Source organism: Armigeres subalbatus, chromosome 2, assembly GCF_024139115.2.
Source record: "Armigeres subalbatus isolate Guangzhou_Male chromosome 2, GZ_Asu_2, whole genome shotgun sequence".
Lineage (NCBI taxonomy): Eukaryota > Metazoa > Arthropoda > Insecta > Diptera > Culicidae > Armigeres > Armigeres subalbatus.
In genome coordinates this window covers 61,983,775-62,004,366 of record NC_085140.1, presented here as the reverse complement: position 1 = coordinate 62,004,366, position 20,592 = coordinate 61,983,775, and the positions used below count along the sequence as shown (strand labels likewise).

Below are 20,592 nucleotides of genomic sequence, written 5' to 3'. Positions count from 1 at the left end.
AAAAATTACAATGCGTGCCGCAGTATTTCTTGCTCCTACGGCATGTTATGAGCTAATGATTCTTCATTTACATAAAGTCATATTTCTGTGAAAGCAATATTATTTTGAATGAAAAGTGTTGCAGTCATTCCAATTTTTTAGTTGCATTAAAATACAGATCACATCACGCGTTTCGCCTTACGTCGAGCGACCGTTTGATTTAAACAAGTGGTACGAACGAAAATTCAATAAAATAGTATTGCTTTACTTTCACTTTTTGGGAAATAATACGTTCTGATGAATGGTCTCCTCGCAATTAGTAAATATGTTCTGAGAAAAAGATTCAAGTATTTGGATTCTCTAGAAATGGATCAGCTGAAAACGGAGACGGTGCCTTCTTGAGTCCGTAATAAACGCAGAGCTAGCATCGCGTTTGACTATCATCTTCTAATTGACAAGATCCGACAGCGCAGCGATTCAGCGACTGGAGGAGAGGCTCGGACAACGAAGCAACATAGACCGACTATAATATCCAACTGAGATCGTTCGTTGAAGAACTTGGAACTCGGGTAGTGCATGTTCTGGAAGGTAGCAGTGTAGAAGAGAAGTGAGCGGCGAAGAATGCTTTTATCGAAACCGACGAGAACAACTTGGGTGAGCTGCGCATCAAACGAAAATAATGGATTACGCGGCGGAAGATTTAGGAGCGTAGAGTAGTAAAGGCTGAGAAACGGGAAGAACCAGAGGAGTAAATTACGAGTTCCGTTAACGGTATGTTTATCTGTAAGTGAGAGTCGGGCGCTGCTGCAAACAGGACAGTCAGGCATAGGTGGTCATCCTGACCGATAAAGAAAGGATGGCTCAGCATCCGGAGATTATTGTCTCAATTACTCACTGACTTGGACAGCTGAAATGTTGGTTCGAGCACTTTGAACACCTTCTTCAAGTCTCAGCCATCCGACGCATGAAATCTAAAGAGGCCCTCAAGGTCGATCGGCTTTCAGCTGAGGTGTTCAGGGCTGACCCTATTCTGTCTGTGCGAATGTTGAAGCAACTATTATGCAATATCCGCTCCGCATCATTATGGAGCAGGTCAAACAAGTGGAAGTGTACCTTTATTTGCTAAATATTCATTGATTACGGAAGGGATTCATATTGTCTGAATTACGAAAATCTTACCCCATTTATGCAAGCGATTTACAGATAGGGTCGTAGCTTCACCGACCCCATTCACATAGTCGCTGATGTGAAGCAAGGACGCATTTCATCTCCACGGTCACTTCTCATCGTAATCGATGAGATCTTGGTAGGTAAGATTGCCCGTATTCCATACCTTGAGCTGTTTGACAGTTTATTTTTGTGAAACACCTAGACGCTCTTTTCTGTGGAGTAGGCTCAACGAGCTGACCGTATGCTTCCTTGGGACGTCTTACCGTCAACGTCAGCAGGACCATGTGGTTGAGTATCATCGAGAACAGCCCCTCAAACTTTGAAGTAGTCGAACGATCGAAAGATTTCAATATCTTGACAATCTGATATCATCAGATTGCAAAATTGGGATCGACATGGAAGCATTAGTCAGAATGACTACCTTCGCGAGTTTTCGAAATATTTGAAGACCCAGCCAGATTGGATTGATACACGCACCAAAATTCAAATGTTCTACTCTATCTAAAATTTATATTTTCGACGATAACAGTTGGATATTGTGTGCCGAGCAACCGATAAATACTAAATACCGATAACAATAGATGTTCGAAAGCGTGGATGGAAATGGGTTGGCCACATATTGCAAGGGATCTTAGACGAATATAGAATATTTATGCCGATAGAGATATATGCTCATATTTTCACTTTAAATACTCTTGGTGACAAATGTATGGTCTATAAATGATATCTTTCGTGCCAAAATAAAAACAGAGATACATAATGCTCAAAATTGAAAAAAAAAAAAAATTTCGCCCCCTCGATATTTTTGGAAAAATGAAGGGGGGGGGGGTGACATAAAATAAATATAATATTTGTATCGGCCTAATAAAAATTCTGAAAGAATTTTAATTTTTCTGTTTTGCCTTTCTCGTTTACTATTTTAATCTATTATGCCAAACGGCTATTATGCATTACGACTATTATGCCAAATTTGTTCATGCCTAACGACTTTATTCCAAACGGCGTATCCCCGATAGAAAGTAGACAAGGGACGTGCTTTTAAAGAAGGAATCATATCCTGCCTTACCTCAAGCAGACGTCTGTGTAAAACTAAGAAATGACAGAATTCTGCCTTTTGAAATTTCGCTTTTCGTTTTTTATTATTTATTACCAGTCTAAGGCCTGACTGGCCTGTGCAGTACACAAAAGTTTCAGCTTCAATTCAGCTCGGTCCATGGCTGCACGTTGCCAACCATGCAGTCTGCGGAGGGTCCGCAAATCATCCTCCACCTGATCGATCCACCTTGCCCGCTGTGCACCTCGCCTCGTTGTCGGATCGTTGTCGAGAGCCAGTTTTACCGGATTACTGTCCGGCATTTTGGCTAAGTGCCCGGCCCACCGCACCACCCTCTCATTCACACGAGATACCGAAGCAAAGCCTGGATTCACTGACGCAGATTGGGCTACTGATACTAAGGATCTACTGAGCGATTTCATAATCAATTATTTGGAACCGTAGCTTGGTCTTGAAAGAAACAGACAACAATGACAACTTTATCAAGTGAAGCGGAATGGCGTGGCGTTAAGTGCAGCAACATAAAAAATATTAGAACAGTGTACGAAGATAATCGTAGATGCATCATTTCTTTCAAGACCACGTCGCAGCAAGAAGACTACTAGTGGAGCCAATTGCAAGTAACAGCCGATTTCTCAATTCAAGTCCTTGGGTTTTGGACCATTCGTTAACCACGGAGTTATTTGGGATTATTCCAATGAGAGGCAAGGGGTATTGCCTTAGTGACAGTTTTTTTTTCAATCAAAGATTTTTTTGAAAATTCATTCCACATTCAACCACTCCATTAATGGACACGAATCTAATGGCCATGTGTCTTATAACATTTACTTTCAAATATATTTAGTGGAAGTCAATATATTCAACGACTCCTACATTTGGTAGTCTTTTGCTAGGTTTGTCTATACATTCCACTGTTTTAATAAATTGTCAGTAAAAATAGTGCCTATTTATTTCAGTAATCATAAGCCTCATAAAAGTGATGGTCCTTTTCTGACTCGAACTTTTTGAATGGCACCCTATTGAGCTTTAAACTTGTGATGATTGACTAACGAAATCTATTTCGTAGCAAGTCACACGTTTCACAATCATGATTTTCCTCAAACCATCGACCTTTGCCTCTCTTTTACCTAGTCCCAATTTCCCATTCCAGTTACCGTCCCGCTTCCCCATTCCGAGACGAAACCCTAGGAAACAAATTATATTGGGAAAAACAATATGCCTACCCTGGTTCCGAGTAGGGAGGTGAACAAGACAATCTTCAATTTATTTACCCTTTTTGTACGGTTGTGGGTTGGCCCAAGAAACATCATCATCTCGTATACAACTTACGCTGACTAGGTTTGCTACAAATAACTAAAGCAGCAAACAAGTTTCCACTGTCATCCCCATCCACCGGAAAGTGGTGGAGGAAGAAAAATCACAATACTAAAAGTAACTTTGTTTCATTCATTTTCATCGATTCGGCTTTCTGGAGTCGTCGCTTCTACCCCTTCCCATTTCTCTGGTTCGCAAACAGGCTCAGTTTGAATGAAAGGACCCTAAATGCGGTAGGAGTGTGCAAAGCCATCGGTGTCACAATTTATAATTCTGTTTCCCAGCTGGGTACATTGGTGAACAGAATCGAGGAGGGGCGGAAGCGAAAGCCGCGCCTCCATTCTGACCTCTCGTTGCCGATTCCATTGAAACTACGAGGAAAGCGAAAAGGTTTCCAAACAGTTCGATTGGATTTCTCGTAAATTTTCACATTGATCTCACTGAGCTATATCCGAGATGCTAGAACCGCCTTTGAAGCATTGGGCTCTGAATTTTCTTCCGTTATTCATGATATTGTTCATGTACGGAAGGATTTTGCTTCCTTTATAGCGTTAGATGAGATGTTTTGTGCTTCATTATTGTTTTATAGTTTTCTTCTGTCTGATATCAACAATCGAACATTCAACTCACGGCTAGATGATTTTGACGACTGATTGTTCAGAAATTCAGTCCGTAAATAAATGATTCGAAATGCAGATCTCAGATAAGATTGAAAACAAGAAGTGTTAGAACTTTCTACAGCATTAGTAACATGACTTGTCGGTGTGAGTTCAAATATTTAGAGTTTGTGACATAATTCTCGCGAATTGCAAGACTGTAGAACTGTGTTTAATGTTAAGGGATGTGCTGAAGCGCTACAGCCTGCCGGGAATTCCTGTTCGTTTTCTATTTTCAATTTTATTGTTTCATGTCATAGTATATAAGCAAATTAAATATCTTTGTCCCAAAACTGTTTTTCCTAACTCTCGATAAAATGCAACCGTTTGTATTTTGTTTCTAGTCGTAATTGTCACTCAAACTAACTAGCACAGAAAATAACAGACCCAAGTCCAGGATCTCGGGATTTTGGCCAAGGGACCCACGTAGAAGCGAGTATATCCACGTTTGCTTCCTTTACTAAGACTGCTAACCCACCAGAAGCTAACAGCCTAACCCAATTGGTATAGAATAGATCCATCGTGTGCAGAATAAATCTGATCTTTGACCGTTCTTCTTATAATTTCAGTCTCCATCATTTATTAAACCATTTCTTTCAACGTCCCCCAAACGCGCACACAAGTACATGCATACATACACGCACACTCGTAGCAGAACCATCCACAGTTCTTTTTCCTCCCAGTAACAATGAAGACGAAGAATAACACGTTTAGGATCACGCACCGAAAAGGGGAGAAAACTCGCCGTCAGAGAAAAACGCGCAATCCAATTTATTTTTTCCTAGATGCCGGCCCAGAACCATTATGATAGGTGACCATTTTCCTTCGCAGAAAAGAAAAGAAAGGACAGGACCTTTCAGAAATTGTACGGCGGAAGATTATCGCAGCACGATAGCATAATAGATGACCGTGAAAAAATGGCATGATCCGTTGTTGAATCTTTTTTTTTATCCATTGATGCTTGGAACGAGGCGGTTTCTTCTTTCGATCATGGTGGGGGAAAAAAGGTCCGTATACGAAATAAAGGTGATTCATCTATCGCCTTATTTGCGTTAAAAATTAAGAAGGAAAAAAACGATTTCCACTCGGATTCAGAAGCAATAAAACAATAAAGGTCTCAAAGGTTAGGTCAGCCTGGGCTCTAGACGAGGAAGTGATGAAGTTCAGGAACTTATCGTGAGCTTGAAATAGATTAACACCAATAGTCATCGGTTTCCGGTTTTGACTGTAAAATCCTTTACCAGTTTAAGAATGTAGAACCACTTATGGCAATCAGGAAATGAAGGCATCACTAAATTAATTTACCTAACAGTTTCCATTCTAACAAGGTTACAGGACGAAACGTCAATTATTTTTCTCGAAAAAATGAAATTTAACTAGCGACGATGAGAATGCTATTATGTAGACTTTTATATAATTGTTATCAATCTATCTTTATGGAATGCCAATCTTTAAATATATTAAAGGATACTAGTTGTACTATGTATAGGAAGAAAACTGCTTAAGTGTTTTTTGATAGCTTTTGCCCATTTGTGAAAATTGTCCCACGCTTCAAGCTTTGTAAATATTTGCCTTTAATGACGAAGAAACAGGCGTTACACTCGACACAAACTCATCTTATTCATGGTAGATTCAAGCATGATTACAACTATGAATTATTTGATGTATAACGCCTGTTTCTCGGTGCCTTAAGTCATATCCGAAAGTCCCAATAAAATAATCATGGTGAGTACCTTTTTGCTGGTAAATCAGATACATTACTCCATCCAGTGAAGTCTCGATTGTGGTTCACTTGATGTTTGTTCCGTCTGGATACCTTATAATATTCATACCACAACTTTCCACATCACTTCAGTGCATTTCATAATGAACTTTTTCTCTGTTTCCATTTCACTTCATTGGCTGCTGTAATCACGATCTACTCTTGGTATCTATTATCATGTCGACTCGTAAACATGGCAACTGTTAAATTATCACTTTTCCAACTGGCAAGATGTTTCTTCTGCTCTGCTTCATTCCGAAGCTATAGTTTTTCCTACTACTATTTGCATCAATCAGTAATGGTAGCATCGAAGCATTTCCTGGAAAGAGAAGAAAAACATACGTTGATGAATAATGAATCTTTTATCTCGCGGGCGTGTAAGCCAACACCTAAGGACTACAAGGGATAATAAAATCTACAGGGTATCAATCCTCCATAGTTCTCAAATGAGGCTTTGGGACAGTTCGTCGAATGACATTTAGTCGAAAGTACATTTGGTCGAAGGGACATTTAGTCGAATGGAAAATAAGTCGAATGTTGAAAGTGTTTATAATTAATAATAATTGTAGTTAGTTAAATGGATAATTCGTCAATAGATTTTTGGTTAATTTAAATAAATAATCCACAAGATACATGAATAAACTGATTAGAGGAATTCAGTGGACGTGGGGAAGTTCAATCAGCAGCGGAAGAAACGAATACGGATGCCAATAAGGATTTTCCACCTGAGCTAACAGAAACTTCCGGAGACCCTGGTGTATTATAGAAAAATTGAAAACCTTCAGAAATAGTCAAATATTAGGTACAGATGGTGAAATTTTCCAAATCAATGTTATTTTACCAATACTTCATCGTAGTCGGCGTTTGGTCGAATAGAAATGTTTTTCATATTCTTTTCATTGATCCTCTTTCTTTCACTCAATATTTATACAAAAATTAGCTCAGTATAAAACTGTTTTTCAACCATAATTCGTTAATTATTGGCCGAAAATTTAATACCAACCAATTAGTAATATAGCCTAATCTATTCAACGTTATGTCTAATGACAAAACATCATTCGACTAAATTTCTTTTGACCAGGTCGGTTAGAGGAGAACACCAAAGTCAATAAGCAGGCGGGAATATTCTCGAAATATTCACCGTTTTCGTATTATTATGAACCCATCATTCTTTGGACATTATTGGAGCAATAATTTATGTGACATTTAGAAACACCGCAATAAGCCATTTATTTTTTAATTGTTATTGACTAAAGTTCTTTTCTTTCAAATACCCTTTCTAAAATCTGATTTTGACTAAATGCCCATTTAGCCAAATGTCCATTCGACGTAGTGTACTGTCGACCAAATGTCCTGCATCTCTAAAGGATTAAAAAAACATTTTCGACTAAATGTCACTTCGACCAAATGTCATTCGACTAAATGTCTTTCGACGAAATGGTATAGATTCCTCAAATGACGTGCTCAACACAACCGTAATAGAAGGTTTATATACGGCATAATGGTTTCTCCCCAATTAGTTCGTAAGGAGTGTCAGCGATGATGTAAAATTGTCAATCTGCTGATGAATTAGTGTTTATTTCTCGGTCTAAATAGCTTAACTTAGCTGAGACCGGCTAGTACAGGGTGCGGCAGAAAATAATGCGAAAATGTTCAAACTTGAATATTGGGTTAATTCGAGTAGCTAGTGACTAATTTCTGTTGAAAGTATATTTGTTTATGTTTACTTTCAAATGATGCACCGAGAGATTGTAATTGTTTAAATGCAAATTTCTAAAAATGTACGCAAAAGAAGTGGTTACTAGTTTGTTGCTCGCCCAGAAGACGCCGAATGAGATTACTATGGTGGTAGAATGTCTTTTGGCCACAGTTTATCGCCTTAAAACGTCTCTGCAGGATGGATCTAAGCAGCGGAAGCCGGGAGGTGGACGTCCATGCTTTGTACGTATGCCAAACGTGATCAAATCGGCTCGTGGAAAGATTGCTCGCAACCTGGTGCATTCCATCAACAAAAATGCCAAGGAAGTAAACATTTCTGAGAAATCCATGCGAGATCAATCAAAGAAGACTTGCATGAGCCTTCCAGAAGTTAAGTGAAACGTCACTTGATTACTGACCGGGTATAGCAGGCCTGCCCAACCTTTTCAAGCCACGGGCCAATTTCTAGGATTCACACTTGCTGGCGGGCCAGAAAATATTCGGTACATACTTTCTGATTATTATCAAAATTAGGGTAAAACGACCTATTATGGAGGGCTTAAGCGCCGCATCGAAACAAAATTAATTTCGAAAATTCTTTAAAAATTAACTGTTTATCTTTTTTCATATTCCACTAGTCGAATAGGATGCTGGTTACCTCTTGTTTCGTAAATATTACGTCAATTGTGCTAAACTTATGTAGTTTTGATTTTATCACAATAAAAACAAAATACCGCAATAATAGGACGCAATTGCCTATTGTTGCGGTATTTTTTGAAGGTCAGTCCTATTGTTACGGTATTGCCTGTATTTCTTATGGAGAGCGATACCACAACAATAGGACCTTAGCACTACCGCAATAATAGGCTCAAAGGAAGCAATTTTTTAACGGAAAGCGTTGATTTTACATCATTTTGAACGGAATTTTGTCAAACAAAAGGTGTTCTGAAGGTTGATTCGAAGAGTTTTAACGGATCCATAATTGTTTTTGATGCTGTTATATCCAGGATGGACTATTTAAACACTACCACAACATTAGGACATACCACAACGATAGGACGTTTTACCCTATCAGTGTTTTTTTTTCATTTTCTTAAAAAGCTAAACAAGATTTTATTGCGTTCAAACAATTTTTTTTTGTTTTCGTTGTTGTATTGGGAACCCATTTGACACATTTCTGGTAAATTATTCACATCGGTAAACGGTGTTGAAAAAATTGGGTTTTCGTTACTTTACCACCATATTGAACAGATTAGCATTAACTGTTTTCAACAGCATGAAAGAAATGTACCAGATTTTACCAATCCACTGTGCCAAAGTGCATTATGTTCGTCATTGAGATGTTTGAAAAGACAAGTCACTCATCTATTCAGGATCATTCAGCTCGAGCAGTGGTTTCCTTTTATTTTGTAAAAATAGTGGCATTTTCTTTTTGAACAAAAATCTCTCAAGCATGATGTATTTTGGACATCTGAAAATATTTTGGACTTTTGGCTACGTTTTGTGTGTTTTTCCACTTAGCTTCTTTCAAATAAATAGGAATCATGTGTCTGATTAGTCTCTTTCATAATTACATTTTAACCATATTGATGTAACAAAAATTGAAGAAAATATAGCCAAGAGCTTGGCCAAAAGTCCAAAATATATTCAGATGTCCAAAATACCACTGTTACCCTACCGAGGATTAGTCAATGAACTTAGCAATAATACAGCAAGTATCCGTATTCGTCATTTCCGTCAACATCATCCATGATTGGTGGTGGTTGAGATCCCTAACGTTGATAAAGTTGATTGTCTTCTTAATAACAAGCGTCAATAATACTTGAGGAATATTGATCGTTTTCACACATCGATTCTTTTGGTGAATATGCATTATGGCACTGAAATATCGCCATACGTTTGTGATTGCTTCTCCAAGCTTAGAATTGTCTGGCATTGATTGCTGGTGCTCCATCAATCGTAAGGTCCCTTAAGTTTTCGAAGCAGAAAAAAAGTTCCTTCACAGGTCTTATCAGCCCTCAGGTTCTCCCGTTTAGCTGTTCTCTGTAAAGGGAAAGCTGTCAATTGCTCTGCCATTCGAAGATGACCATCAATTCCTCTTATGAAGACAGTCAACTTTGCCACGTTTTTTTTATCTTTGTTAGGGAGGCTTGCAACCCTGGGCTGGCTCACCTCTATGAGAGTATAATACGAAGCATGCGTTTTTTTCACGTAACGTAGCTTTCAAGTCTCCAGCGAGAACTTTTATTCTTCTCCGTGTCCCAATTCTGATAGTGTCGCCACTCTTAACTGTCTCTTGGACACACGATGTAAGTCTCCAGCGAGAACTTTTATTCTTCACCGTGTCCCAATTCTGACAGTGTCGCCACTCTTAACTGACTCTTGGACACACGATGTAAACAACAACCGAAATGATTTCCTTAATAAACTCTCTGTCTTGGAACAGTTTTATCCGTTTTGTTAAAATCTTACTAACAGCAAAACTGGGCCGTACTGCATTCTCTGACTTCGTATTTGCTTGAGTGAAGAAAGTTTGTTGTTTCTATGATAAGTTCTATTATTATGAAAAATTGAATCAACGAATGGAAATTTAAATTGATTGAGTGCCCTACCTTTGAATCTCTACCAACTTTTGTTTCCTTTCTGAGTCCTTTCAAATATCATATTTCATAGAATGCTTGGATTCAGATACTGTTACATCAATATAGCAAAACTTTCTGAGCAAATTCCTTTTTTCAACGTGGATGTAAACTACTCGTGCCAATCTTTATTAAAAACGCGATGTTCCACATCAACATTTTGTGTCTTTTCAAATTATTAAAAATATTATTTTTCGTTTCAAGCTTTGATTAAAAGTTACCGTTTTGATTCATATTCCGAACACTCCCTTTGACCATTTACATTTTGGCTTTAATCGTTTAATTTTCTTCACAGAAATTCGAATTCGTTTGTAATCTTGATCCTCAGTATGGAAAACCGATAAAAGTTTTAGTTTTAGGGTGCTAAAACGCCAGTGTTCGGAATATGAGCTCCTCGAGCCGGATAGAAAAGCTGGTGGGCCGAATCTGAGTTTATTTTCCTTACGCGCCGCGGGCCACAAAAAATGGAGCTGAGGGCCGCATCCGGCCCGCGGGCCGTACGTTGGGCAGCCCTGGGGTATAGGAATTACGAGTGACTCGTTCAAAAAAATTGCTTTCTTTGTTGAAGAAGGAAAAAATATAATCCTGTTCTCCGACGCGAAAAGCTTCTCAGCATCGATGCTGACGCCAACGGCCGCACGGACCGCTTCATTTCACCGACGAAAATTGTGGATTTAGTTAGTCCGGTGGTACAAAGGGCCAACTTGAAAGATCTCCATCCTGAGCGTTGCCCGGCTATCGCTTTAACCTGTTGCCAGGTTAGATTTCGGTCGACTTCTTTTATTTCTTTATTGAGGCTTCGCCGCCATGAGCCTCTGGGTCTGCCTCTGCTGCGATGTCCTGCTGGGTTCCAGTCTAATGCTTGTTTACAGATTTCGTTTCCGCCCCTACGTAGAGTGTGGCCGACCCAGCCCCACTTCCGATTCCGAATTTCTGTTGCTATCGGCCTCTGGTGACAACGACGATGGAGCTCGTTGTTTGAGATCCAGTTGTGAGGCCACCAGGCCCGAATTATATACCGCAGGCATCTCTAATGAACACCTGCAGCCGTTGAGTGTTCTCCACTGATACACACCATGTTTCGCTAGCGTATAACAGCACAGATTTCACGTTAGAGTTGAAAATTCGTATTTTGGTGCGTTCACTTATCTGCCTGTTTTTCCAGATATTTCTTAAACTCGCAAAGGCAGCCCTTGCTTTCTTTATCCGTGCGCCCATGTCGATCTTGGTACCGCCGTCTGACGCCATTTGGCTACCAAGATATTGGAAGCTTTCAACATTCTCCACTGGTTGCCCGGCTACTGTGAAACTGGAAGGAGTCACCGTACTTACATCCAACGATTTGGTTTTGCTGACGTTGATGACTAAACCTGCCGAAGAGGAGCGCTCGGCAAGGTCGTTGAGCTTACTCTGCATATCAGAGCGCCGTTGCGCGAGGAGTGCAACATCATCCACCAATTCGAAGTCATTTAGGTGCTCCATGGTTATAGGCTGCCATAACAGCCCGCGGTTTGGTTCACGGTCAATCGCATCTACCAGAATCTCGTCGATTACGATGAGGAACAGTAACGGTGATAGAATACATCCTTGCCTCACCAGCTACGACCCGGATAGGGTCGGACAAGACCCCATTGTGCAGCACTCTACACGAGAAGGCCTCGTACTGTGCCTCGATGAGGCCGATGATTTTCTCAGGAACTCCCTTGCGTCTCAGGGCGCCCCACATATTCTCGTGATTGAGACGGTCGAAAGCTTTTTCGTAGTCAATGAATACCAAGTAAAGGGACTCTTGGAATTCGTTGACCTGCTCCAGAATGATGCGGAGCGTGACAATATGGTCCACACAGGATCTTCCGGCACGGAATCCGGCTTGCTGCCGCCGGAGAGTCGCATCGATCTTCTCCTGAATCCGGGCTAGGATAATTTAGCACAGAACTTTGAGAACGGTACACAGCAACATAATGCCTCGCCAGTTATCGCATACAGTCAGGTCACCCTTTTTGGGCACCTTCACTAAGATACCTTGCATCCAGTCGACCGGGAAAGTTGCGGTGTCCCAGATATTACGAAATAAACGATGCAGTAGTTGAGCGGATGTCATGGGGCATCTCGGCTGATATGCGGTCGACCCCTGGGGCTTTACTCGATGTCATGCTTTGGATGGCTGTTTGAATCTCTAGCAGTGATGGAGCTTCGGTATTGACGCGTGTTATACGTCGGATCCTAGGCAGGTCATGCCGAGATGGTGATGGCCTGGCTGGCACTTGAAAAAGTTGTTCGAAGTGCTCGATCCAGCGTTTCAGCTGGTCAGTTGGGTCGGTCAATAACTGATCATTCGCGTCTTTCACAGGCATCGTTGCATTCATCTTCGCCCCGCTTAAGCGTCGTGAGATATCGTAGAGGAGGCGAATGTCCCCGGTTGCGGCGGCTCTCTCTCCTTCGCCAGCCAGAGAGTCTGCCCACGCTCCCTTGTCCCGTCGACATGAGCGTTTTACTTCCTTCTCAAGAGCCGCGTATCGTTGACGGGCTAAGACTTTGGCTCCTCTGGTTTTCGATCGCTCTATCGCGGCTTTGGCTTCTCTTCGCTCCTCTATCTTTCTCCAGGTCTCATCGGTGATCCATTGTTTTCTCTGGGTGCGTAGTTCGCCCAGATTGTTCTCGCTGGTGGTGATGAAGGCATTCTTGATGGCGGTCCATTGGTCTTCCACGCTGCCACCTTCCGGAATATCTGCAGCACGCGTCTCCAGTTCTTCAACGAAGGACCGTTTCACCGTGGCATCTGCCAGTCGGCGTGTGTTGAATCGTCGTTCAACTCTTTCCTCCTGCCGACGAATCCGCGCAATGCGCAGGCGTATTTCGCCGATGAGGAGGTGATGATCAGACGCGATATCGGCACTACGTTTATTCCGTACATCAAGAAGGCTCCGTTTCCATTTTCGGCTGATGCAGATGTGGTCGATTTGATTTTCTGTAAAGCCGTCACGGGAGACCCACGTGACCTTGTGAACCGGTCGATGAGGGAAGAGCGATCTCCCGAGCACCATGTCGTTATTACCACAAAATTCTGCGAACAGCTCTCCGTTTTCGCTCAATTCTCCGAGACCATGGCGTCCCATAATGCGCTCATGGTTCGAGTTGTCGGATCCGATCTTCGCATTGAAGTCGCCCAAACAGATCTTGATATCACCCTTCGGAATTATATCTACGACGGCATTGAGTTGACTGTAGAAGTTCTCTTTGTCTTGCAGATCGGCAGCATCGGTTGGCGCATAACATTGGATTATAGTAAGGTTTCGGACCCGTGTTCTAAATCTGGCAACGATTATCCTTTCACTTATAGGTTCCCACTTCATAAGCGCAGAGTGTGCCTGAGCGCTTAGTAGGAAGCCAACTCCGCGATGCCGGGGAGCGTGTTCACCTCGTAAACCAGAGTATAGCAGAACTTGTCCCGACGGCGTTCTGTGTTCTCCAAAGTTTGGCCAACGGACTTCACTCAGTCCCAGGATCTCAAGCTTCATGCGGCGTGCCTCATTGGCAAGTTGTGCCAATTTACCCTGCTAGGCTAGGGTTAAAACGTTCCATGTTCCTATTCGTGTCCGTTGTTTCGCGCTAAGAGTCGTCGCCGTAAAATCAGTCCGTATTCTTTCATTATCGGATTCTCGAACAAATTGATGTTTCGGGAACAGTAAGTTGTTGACCCAAGGTTCCCTATCCACCGGGATGGGGCTTAGGTATAGCTTCCGGGGAATAGCATTTCATACTCTGCCGCTGGATGTCAGAGGTCCATTTCCGCGTAGAATAGTGTAAATTTCCGCATCTCAAGTTTTAAGCGCTGTCTACTTTTCATTATTTTTTTCTGTGTATGCCAAACGTGATCAAATCGGCTCGTGGAAAGATTGCTTGCAACCTGGTGCATTCCATCAATAAAAAATTGCCAAGGAAGACAAAATGTCTGAGAAATCCATGCGAGATCCATCAAAGAAGACTTGCATGAGCCTTCCAGAGGTTGAGTGAAACGTCACTTGATTACTGACCGGGTATAGGACTCGTTCAAAAAGATTGCTTTCTATGTTGAAGAAAGAAAAAATATAATCCTCACCTGTCATAAGACGAGTTTATACAATCCCATTGAATTCCACCACTTAATTGTATCTTGACAGATACGTATTTCGACCTCAACAGTAAGGCCGTCTTCAGTGTCTTAAAGACGGCCTTACTGTTGAGGTCGAAATACGTATCTGTCAAGATACAATTAAGTGGTGGAATTCAATGGGATTGTATAAACTCGTCTTATGACAGGTGAAAACATTCCACTAAAAAGCTCAAAATAATTTTCTTATCAATATAATGTTCTCCGACGCGAAAAGCTTTTCAGCATCGATGCTGACGCCAACGGCCGCACTGACCGCTTCATTTCACCGAAGAAAATTGTGGATGTTCTAGAGAAAATGAAGTTTAACGAGCGATGGACCAGTCAGTGATCAATGCTATAAAATCAAGGTACAAACGAAAACTCATGCTATCATCAATACTTGAAAATGAAAAGTTGAAGTTCGAAGATCGACTCAAAAAAAATTACGCTACTACAAAGCATTTAATGGCTTTCTTCTCCATGGGATGAGATCAGTGCGTCTATAATCAAAAACTTTTGCAAAAAATTGATGGACCAGTTCCCAGAATGCGTTTGGGCTCCAGCTGAACCTGATGAGCCATACATAATAGATGATATGACAAATCTGGTAAAAGTGGTTGATACTCTGGCTGGTACTACTACTACGGACGAGGAGATCAATTTGTCGATGGCTGATATAGTGTCTACGACGACGATAAAAATCCTGCAAGGCTAACAAGTGGGCTATTTTCCGATAAAGCGTAATCGGTTTTGAACAAGGAGAGTCCTTCAATCGAAGCGAACTTCGTTGGGGATTCATCGATGGAAACATCATCTGCAAGTGCTACCCGACAAGGAATGCATACCAAAATTATAACATGGGGCCCGAGTAACACAATTTAGATCAATTTTGTTGTAACAACTCATATATGACTGGATTTGGTCGTATATAAGTGACAGCAACACGCTTATGATAAGTGTGCTGCTTGGGGGGGTTATTTACTTCAGAAGAATTTTGTTTAAAAAAAATTGTTATAAATTTGCCTGGTTAGTTGTTAAAATAACAAAAATCAATCCCTCTAGTCGTAACATAATTATAACAGAGGCAGATACCTTAACATCAACATTATAACAAGGGTTGATATAATTATTCGGTACTAAAATCTACATTAAAGATAATTGCCTACATTATGGATAAAAATCCGGTACGCTATTAACGGCGGATTCTTATCCATAATGTAGACAATTAACTTTGTTTTCTAGCTATGTATATTGAACGTGGTTCAAATTATACTGAAAATGGTAAAAAATGTTGGCAATTTAAGAAAAAATAAACATAACTAATGTTGTTATAACTTTGATATGAAATTAAACTGGTCAAACATTTCTTTTCAGCCAAAAAAGATTTTCCTCCCAAACGCCTCTTGTTCGTTCTGACATGAAAGAGTCGGAATTCATTTGACGTCTTCTTTTGACAGTTAACTGTTTTTAATCTGGCCGCAGACCAGTTATCGAGCGCCCACACAGCCCAGTCAGTGAATTGTTGCTGTACTTGATCACATTTACTGGAAGACGTTTTCTGGTGTTCACCAACTCCAAAAGCTTCACTTTCAGGTCAAGATTTGTTTGTTCGCTATTCAAAGAAGTGGGCAAAAAATTAACAAGAGGATTATTTCTACAAACCATTATTTTATTAGTAAATAATGCATTACAGGTATTCTAATTTCAAATTCTTGCATAGTGGGTTGAAATTAACATTGAGATAAATTATATAGATGAACTTATTGCAAAACTTTTCGTAGTTATGTATTTTAAATAAAAAAGGTGGGATTTTATTTTCATTTATTACATTCGCAGCAAGTTTGTCCTCGGTTGTAATATACGGTGATTCCATAAACAACATCTTTGGTCGAATAGCATTGCTGCCCGGAATGCTTCGCTTTTCATCATTGTTTTCGAACGTTTTGAAAGGGCGTCGATGGCAACCGCGACAAACCTATTTCATGCAGAAGTTTTTTTCATTTGAAATTGGCATATCTTGATGAATTTGAAGATGTCTCCTAGGACTAGATGGTTCATTCTTACGGAGTAAGTTAACCATTTCAATAAGGATCCCCAACGAGTCTCTACGTCAATTTTCGGGAGTGGGTTTTTTGACAACTCGAAAAATGAACTATATTCTGTTTTACGACATGACTTGACCATCTTTCGGATGTTCTTCAGAATTCGTTCTCTGTATCCTTCACTATGCCCGCACTATGAACTTATTCTTGACGCAAAAATACTATCTACGGATTTCAACGTTTCATCAACCTCTGCGTCAATCTGAGCTTCATCAACAATTTCTGTTTTTTCAATATCTCCATCGATATCACTCAACAGTCTTTTCGGTTGGCTCTGCATTCGCACAATTTAAGTTCTATCTGGTAAGAGGGCGAATGTCGCAAAAGAGAATTCTATTCGTCGACCTCCCCTCTTTTAAATAAAAGTAACAAGCAGAGGAATTATTTGCAGTTTATCACCTCAGAATGCAATTTCGCATTGTTTTCTATCGTGCTGAGGTGATAACCCACAAAGAAATCCGCTGCTTGTCACTTTTATTAAAAAGAGGGGAAGTCGACGAAGAGAATCTTCTCTTGTAACATTCGCCCTTATTCCAGATAGTGCTTGAATTGTGAAATTCAGTGTCGAGAGCTAATTGCTGTGATTCATCCAGTTCCGCCACGCAACGCTTTTTAGCATATTTTTTCCATTATCAGTGGTACAGGAATAGATGTGCATAACAATACCTACCTCTTCAATCCGACAGGCCTGGTAACGAGTCACTTTTTAGTGACTTGGTCACTTTTTTCGGGTCAGTCACTAAAAAGTCTCTTTTTTCGACCTCAGGTCACTAAAGTCACTTTTTCTCGGAAAAAGTCACTATTTTCAACTATTTTGAAATTATTGACGAGGTTTCGTTAAGAGCATCGTCGCGGAATGAAAAAAAATGTTGAAAAATGTTAAGCTTTATCCATCGGAGGATGCTTTATTCATGGCTGACATGAAATGACGGAAGAGGTGATCCAGCTAAGGGCTGAGAGCCTCTTTATTAAAGAAAAAAAAAATGAAATGACGGATTTAGATAAAAATGACTAGTATTTTTTGGCCCGAAAGCCGAAAGTTGTTCGCAACTTCTTATAGGCCCCACACACGCTCCGATGTGTTGTACAACTTTGGCTCCGCCCCCAGGAAATTTGGTTGAGTCGGAGTAAAGTCGGATCGTCTGTGGGCAAGTTGTACGACTGTCGGACAGACGGTTTCAACGTTGCAAAGTTGATCGGATGAAATCAAAACAGTTTGATTTTGCTCCGACTTGTGGTGGGTGGAGTCAAATGTTGTACAACCAAGTTGCATTGTGTGTGGCGTTGTTGTACAACACTGTTGCTTTCAATTCTTCTGGTGGAATTCCATAATCATCCAGGAGCAGAAAGTGATTTTTGCGGTAATAAAGAAAATAAGATAATATGCGATAATAATAATAATAATCATAATAATAATAGAATAACAACAAGATAATATTAGACCTGTGCGCCTCCACCGCCGCCGGTGATTTTCTTGCGCCGCCGCCGTATGAAAATTGACCCCGCCGCTTGGCCACTAGGCCCCTTGTTATACAGCAAATGCTCGTTCGTTTTTGTTCTAAAGCCGACTGACAATTTAATTATTCAAAAATGTCCCACATTTTTCTTCGGGAATTTATGGAAATGTTCCTTTAACGCCAGTAGATATTCCTTCAAGAATTTCAGAGTCAGAGATTTTATGAAAAATTCCATATGAACTTCATTTGACATTTGACTATCTGGAACTATCTGGGGGTTTTTTGGGATTTTCGGCGGGAAAATTTGTTGAGTTGGAGAAGTAATTTAAAAAGAGTTTTAGAGGATTTTCTGGAGAAACTCCAGTGAGAACTTTATAGAACTTCTCAGAGGCATTGATTGCGGAATTACTGATATAATTTCCAAGGGAGCACATCTTGAAAAATCTGGGGAAGTTTTCGGAAGAATTCACGCTTGAAATTTTGAAGTAACTTTTAGTAGAATTCATTGATAGATTGTCAGAAAAATTTCTAAAGAAATTTTTTAGGATTTCCTATGAAAAATAGAATTGGGGAAGTTTTCGGAAGAATTCACGCTTGAAATTTTGAAGTAACTTTTAGTAGAATTCATTGACAGATTCTCAGAAAAATTTCTAAAGAAATTTTTTAGGATTTCCTATGAAAAATCCACAGATTGGAAGTGAAAAAACTTTCGAAAACATTTCAAGACGAATACATTAAGGATTTTGAAAAGGAACTCGGAGGACCTTCCGGAAGCATTCAAAGAGGAATACATGGAGGAACTCCTAGAGGAACTTCCGGAGCAATCTTTTGAGGAACTTCCGAAGCAATTCTCTGAGGAAATTCCGGAGGAATACCTGAAGGAGTATCCAGAGGAATTCCAGGAAGTGCTATTTGTGGGATTCCTGAAGGAACTTTCGGAGAAATTCTGAAGGAACTTCAGGAGGAATTCCTGTACGAACTTCCGGAGGAACATCCGTAGAAATTCTTTGAGAAATTTCCGGAGAAATATAACTTTCGAAGGAATAATTTCTGGAGCAACTTCCGGAGAAATTCCTGGAAGAACTTGCGGAAGAATTCTTGGAGGAACTTCGGAAGGAATTTCCGAAGGAATTCCTGAAGGAATCCCTGGAGGAACTTCCGAAGGAATCCCTGGAGGAACTTCCGGAGGAATTGCTGGAGAAGCTTGCGGAGGAATTCCTGAAGGAACTTCCTTAGGACATCCAGGAAGAACTTCCTGAGGAATTCCTGGAACAATTTTTTGAGATGATGGATGACTTCCGGAGGAATTCCTGGAGGATTTTTTTTTTTGTGAAATATCTGGAGCAGCTTTTGGGGGAGTTCCGGAAGGAACTACGGAGAAACGAGGGAATTCCTGAAGGAACTTCCGGACAAATTCCTGAAAGAACTTGCGGAAGAATTCCTGAAGGAACTTCTGAAGGAATTCCTGGAAGAACTTCCAGAGGATTTCCTGGAAGAAATTTCCGGAGGAACTCCGGGAGGATTTCCTGGAAGAAATTTCCGGAGGAACTCCGGGAGGAATTTCCGGAGGAATTCCTGGAGGAACTTCCGGAGAAATTCCTGTAGGTACTTCCGGAGGAATTGCTGGAGGAACTTCTGGAGGAATTCTTGGAGGAACTTGAACTTGGAACAATCTAATTCTATTTTCTGGAGGAACTTCCGGAGCATTTACGAGAGGAACTTAAAGAGGAATTCCGCGAGGAGCTTCTAGCTACATTCTGGGAGGAACTTATGGAGGAATTCAGGGAAAGCTTCCGGAGGAATTCCGGGAAGAATTTTCGGAAGGAACTTCTGGAGGATTTCCAGAATAAACTTCCGGAGGAACTCTGGGAGAAACGTTTCGAAGAACTTCCGGATGAATTCCAGGAGGAACTTCCGGAGAAATTCCGGGAGGAGCATCCGGAGGAATTCCTGTATGGACTGTAGAAATCCGATTCCAATGCAATTCAAATCCACTTCCAATCCAATCGCACAATCAAATACAATTCCAACTCTGAACAAATTTCAATCGCATTCCAATCCATCATCACTAAAATTCCAATAACATGCCATTCACGTTCCAATGAAATTCTATTCAAACCACAGCCAATCTAATTCTAAAACCATTCCAATTCAAATTAATTCTAATTGCACTCCAATCCAATTCCATTCCAATTCAAATCATCCAATTCAGTATTCGTAAAAAAGCACCAAACACATCAGCATATACAGAAAGAAAATGACTAAATATTATTTTTGTTGGAAGTTTGGTTGTACCAACTGTTCGTCAGACGGTTGTACAAACTGAATTAGTCGCACAAACTTGGGGGTGGAGTCAAAGTTGTACAACATGTCGGAGCGTGTATGGGGCCCCTTCTTCTTCTTCTTCTTCTTCTTCTTATTGGCATTACATCCCACACTGGGACAGAGCCGCCTCGCAACTTAGTGTTTATTAAGCTCTTCCACAGTTATTAACTGCGATGTTTCTAAGCCAGATTACCATTTTTGCATTCGTATATCATGAGGCTAGCACGATGATACTTTTTATGCCCAGGGAAGTCGAGACAATTTCCAATCCGAAAATTGCCTAGACCGGCACCAGGAATCGAAC

At 40.6% G+C, this 20,592-nt stretch overlaps 2 protein-coding genes across 6 annotated transcripts in view; one reads left to right on the top strand and one right to left on the bottom strand.

Annotated features, from left to right (window-relative positions):
• LOC134208734 (chondroitin sulfate N-acetylgalactosaminyltransferase 1) overlaps positions 1-20,592 on the bottom strand; it is a 188,054-nt gene that overhangs the window by 68,505 nt on the left and 98,957 nt on the right. For both annotated transcript variants that reach the window (XM_062684591.1, XM_062684592.1), the window contains one exon: positions 5,907-6,254. The gene's annotated coding sequence lies outside the window, so the exon portion shown is untranslated. The remainder of the gene's footprint in view (positions 1-5,906; positions 6,255-20,592) is intronic.
• The window catches only part of LOC134208735 (synaptobrevin), a 79,451-nt gene that overhangs the window by 43,082 nt on the left and 15,777 nt on the right, over positions 1-20,592 (top strand). The window contains exon 4 of one of the 4 annotated variants that reach the window (XM_062684596.1): positions 4,743-5,670. The exons of 2 other annotated variants lie outside the window; for them this stretch is intronic. In XM_062684596.1, coding sequence (XP_062540580.1) covers positions 4,743-4,759 — 17 coding nt within the window. In that variant the 3' untranslated portion in view covers positions 4,760-5,670. Of the gene's footprint in view, positions 1-4,517; positions 4,677-4,742; positions 5,671-20,592 lie in introns of those variants that run through there. One more of the 4 variants, XM_062684595.1, reaches the window with a different exon arrangement.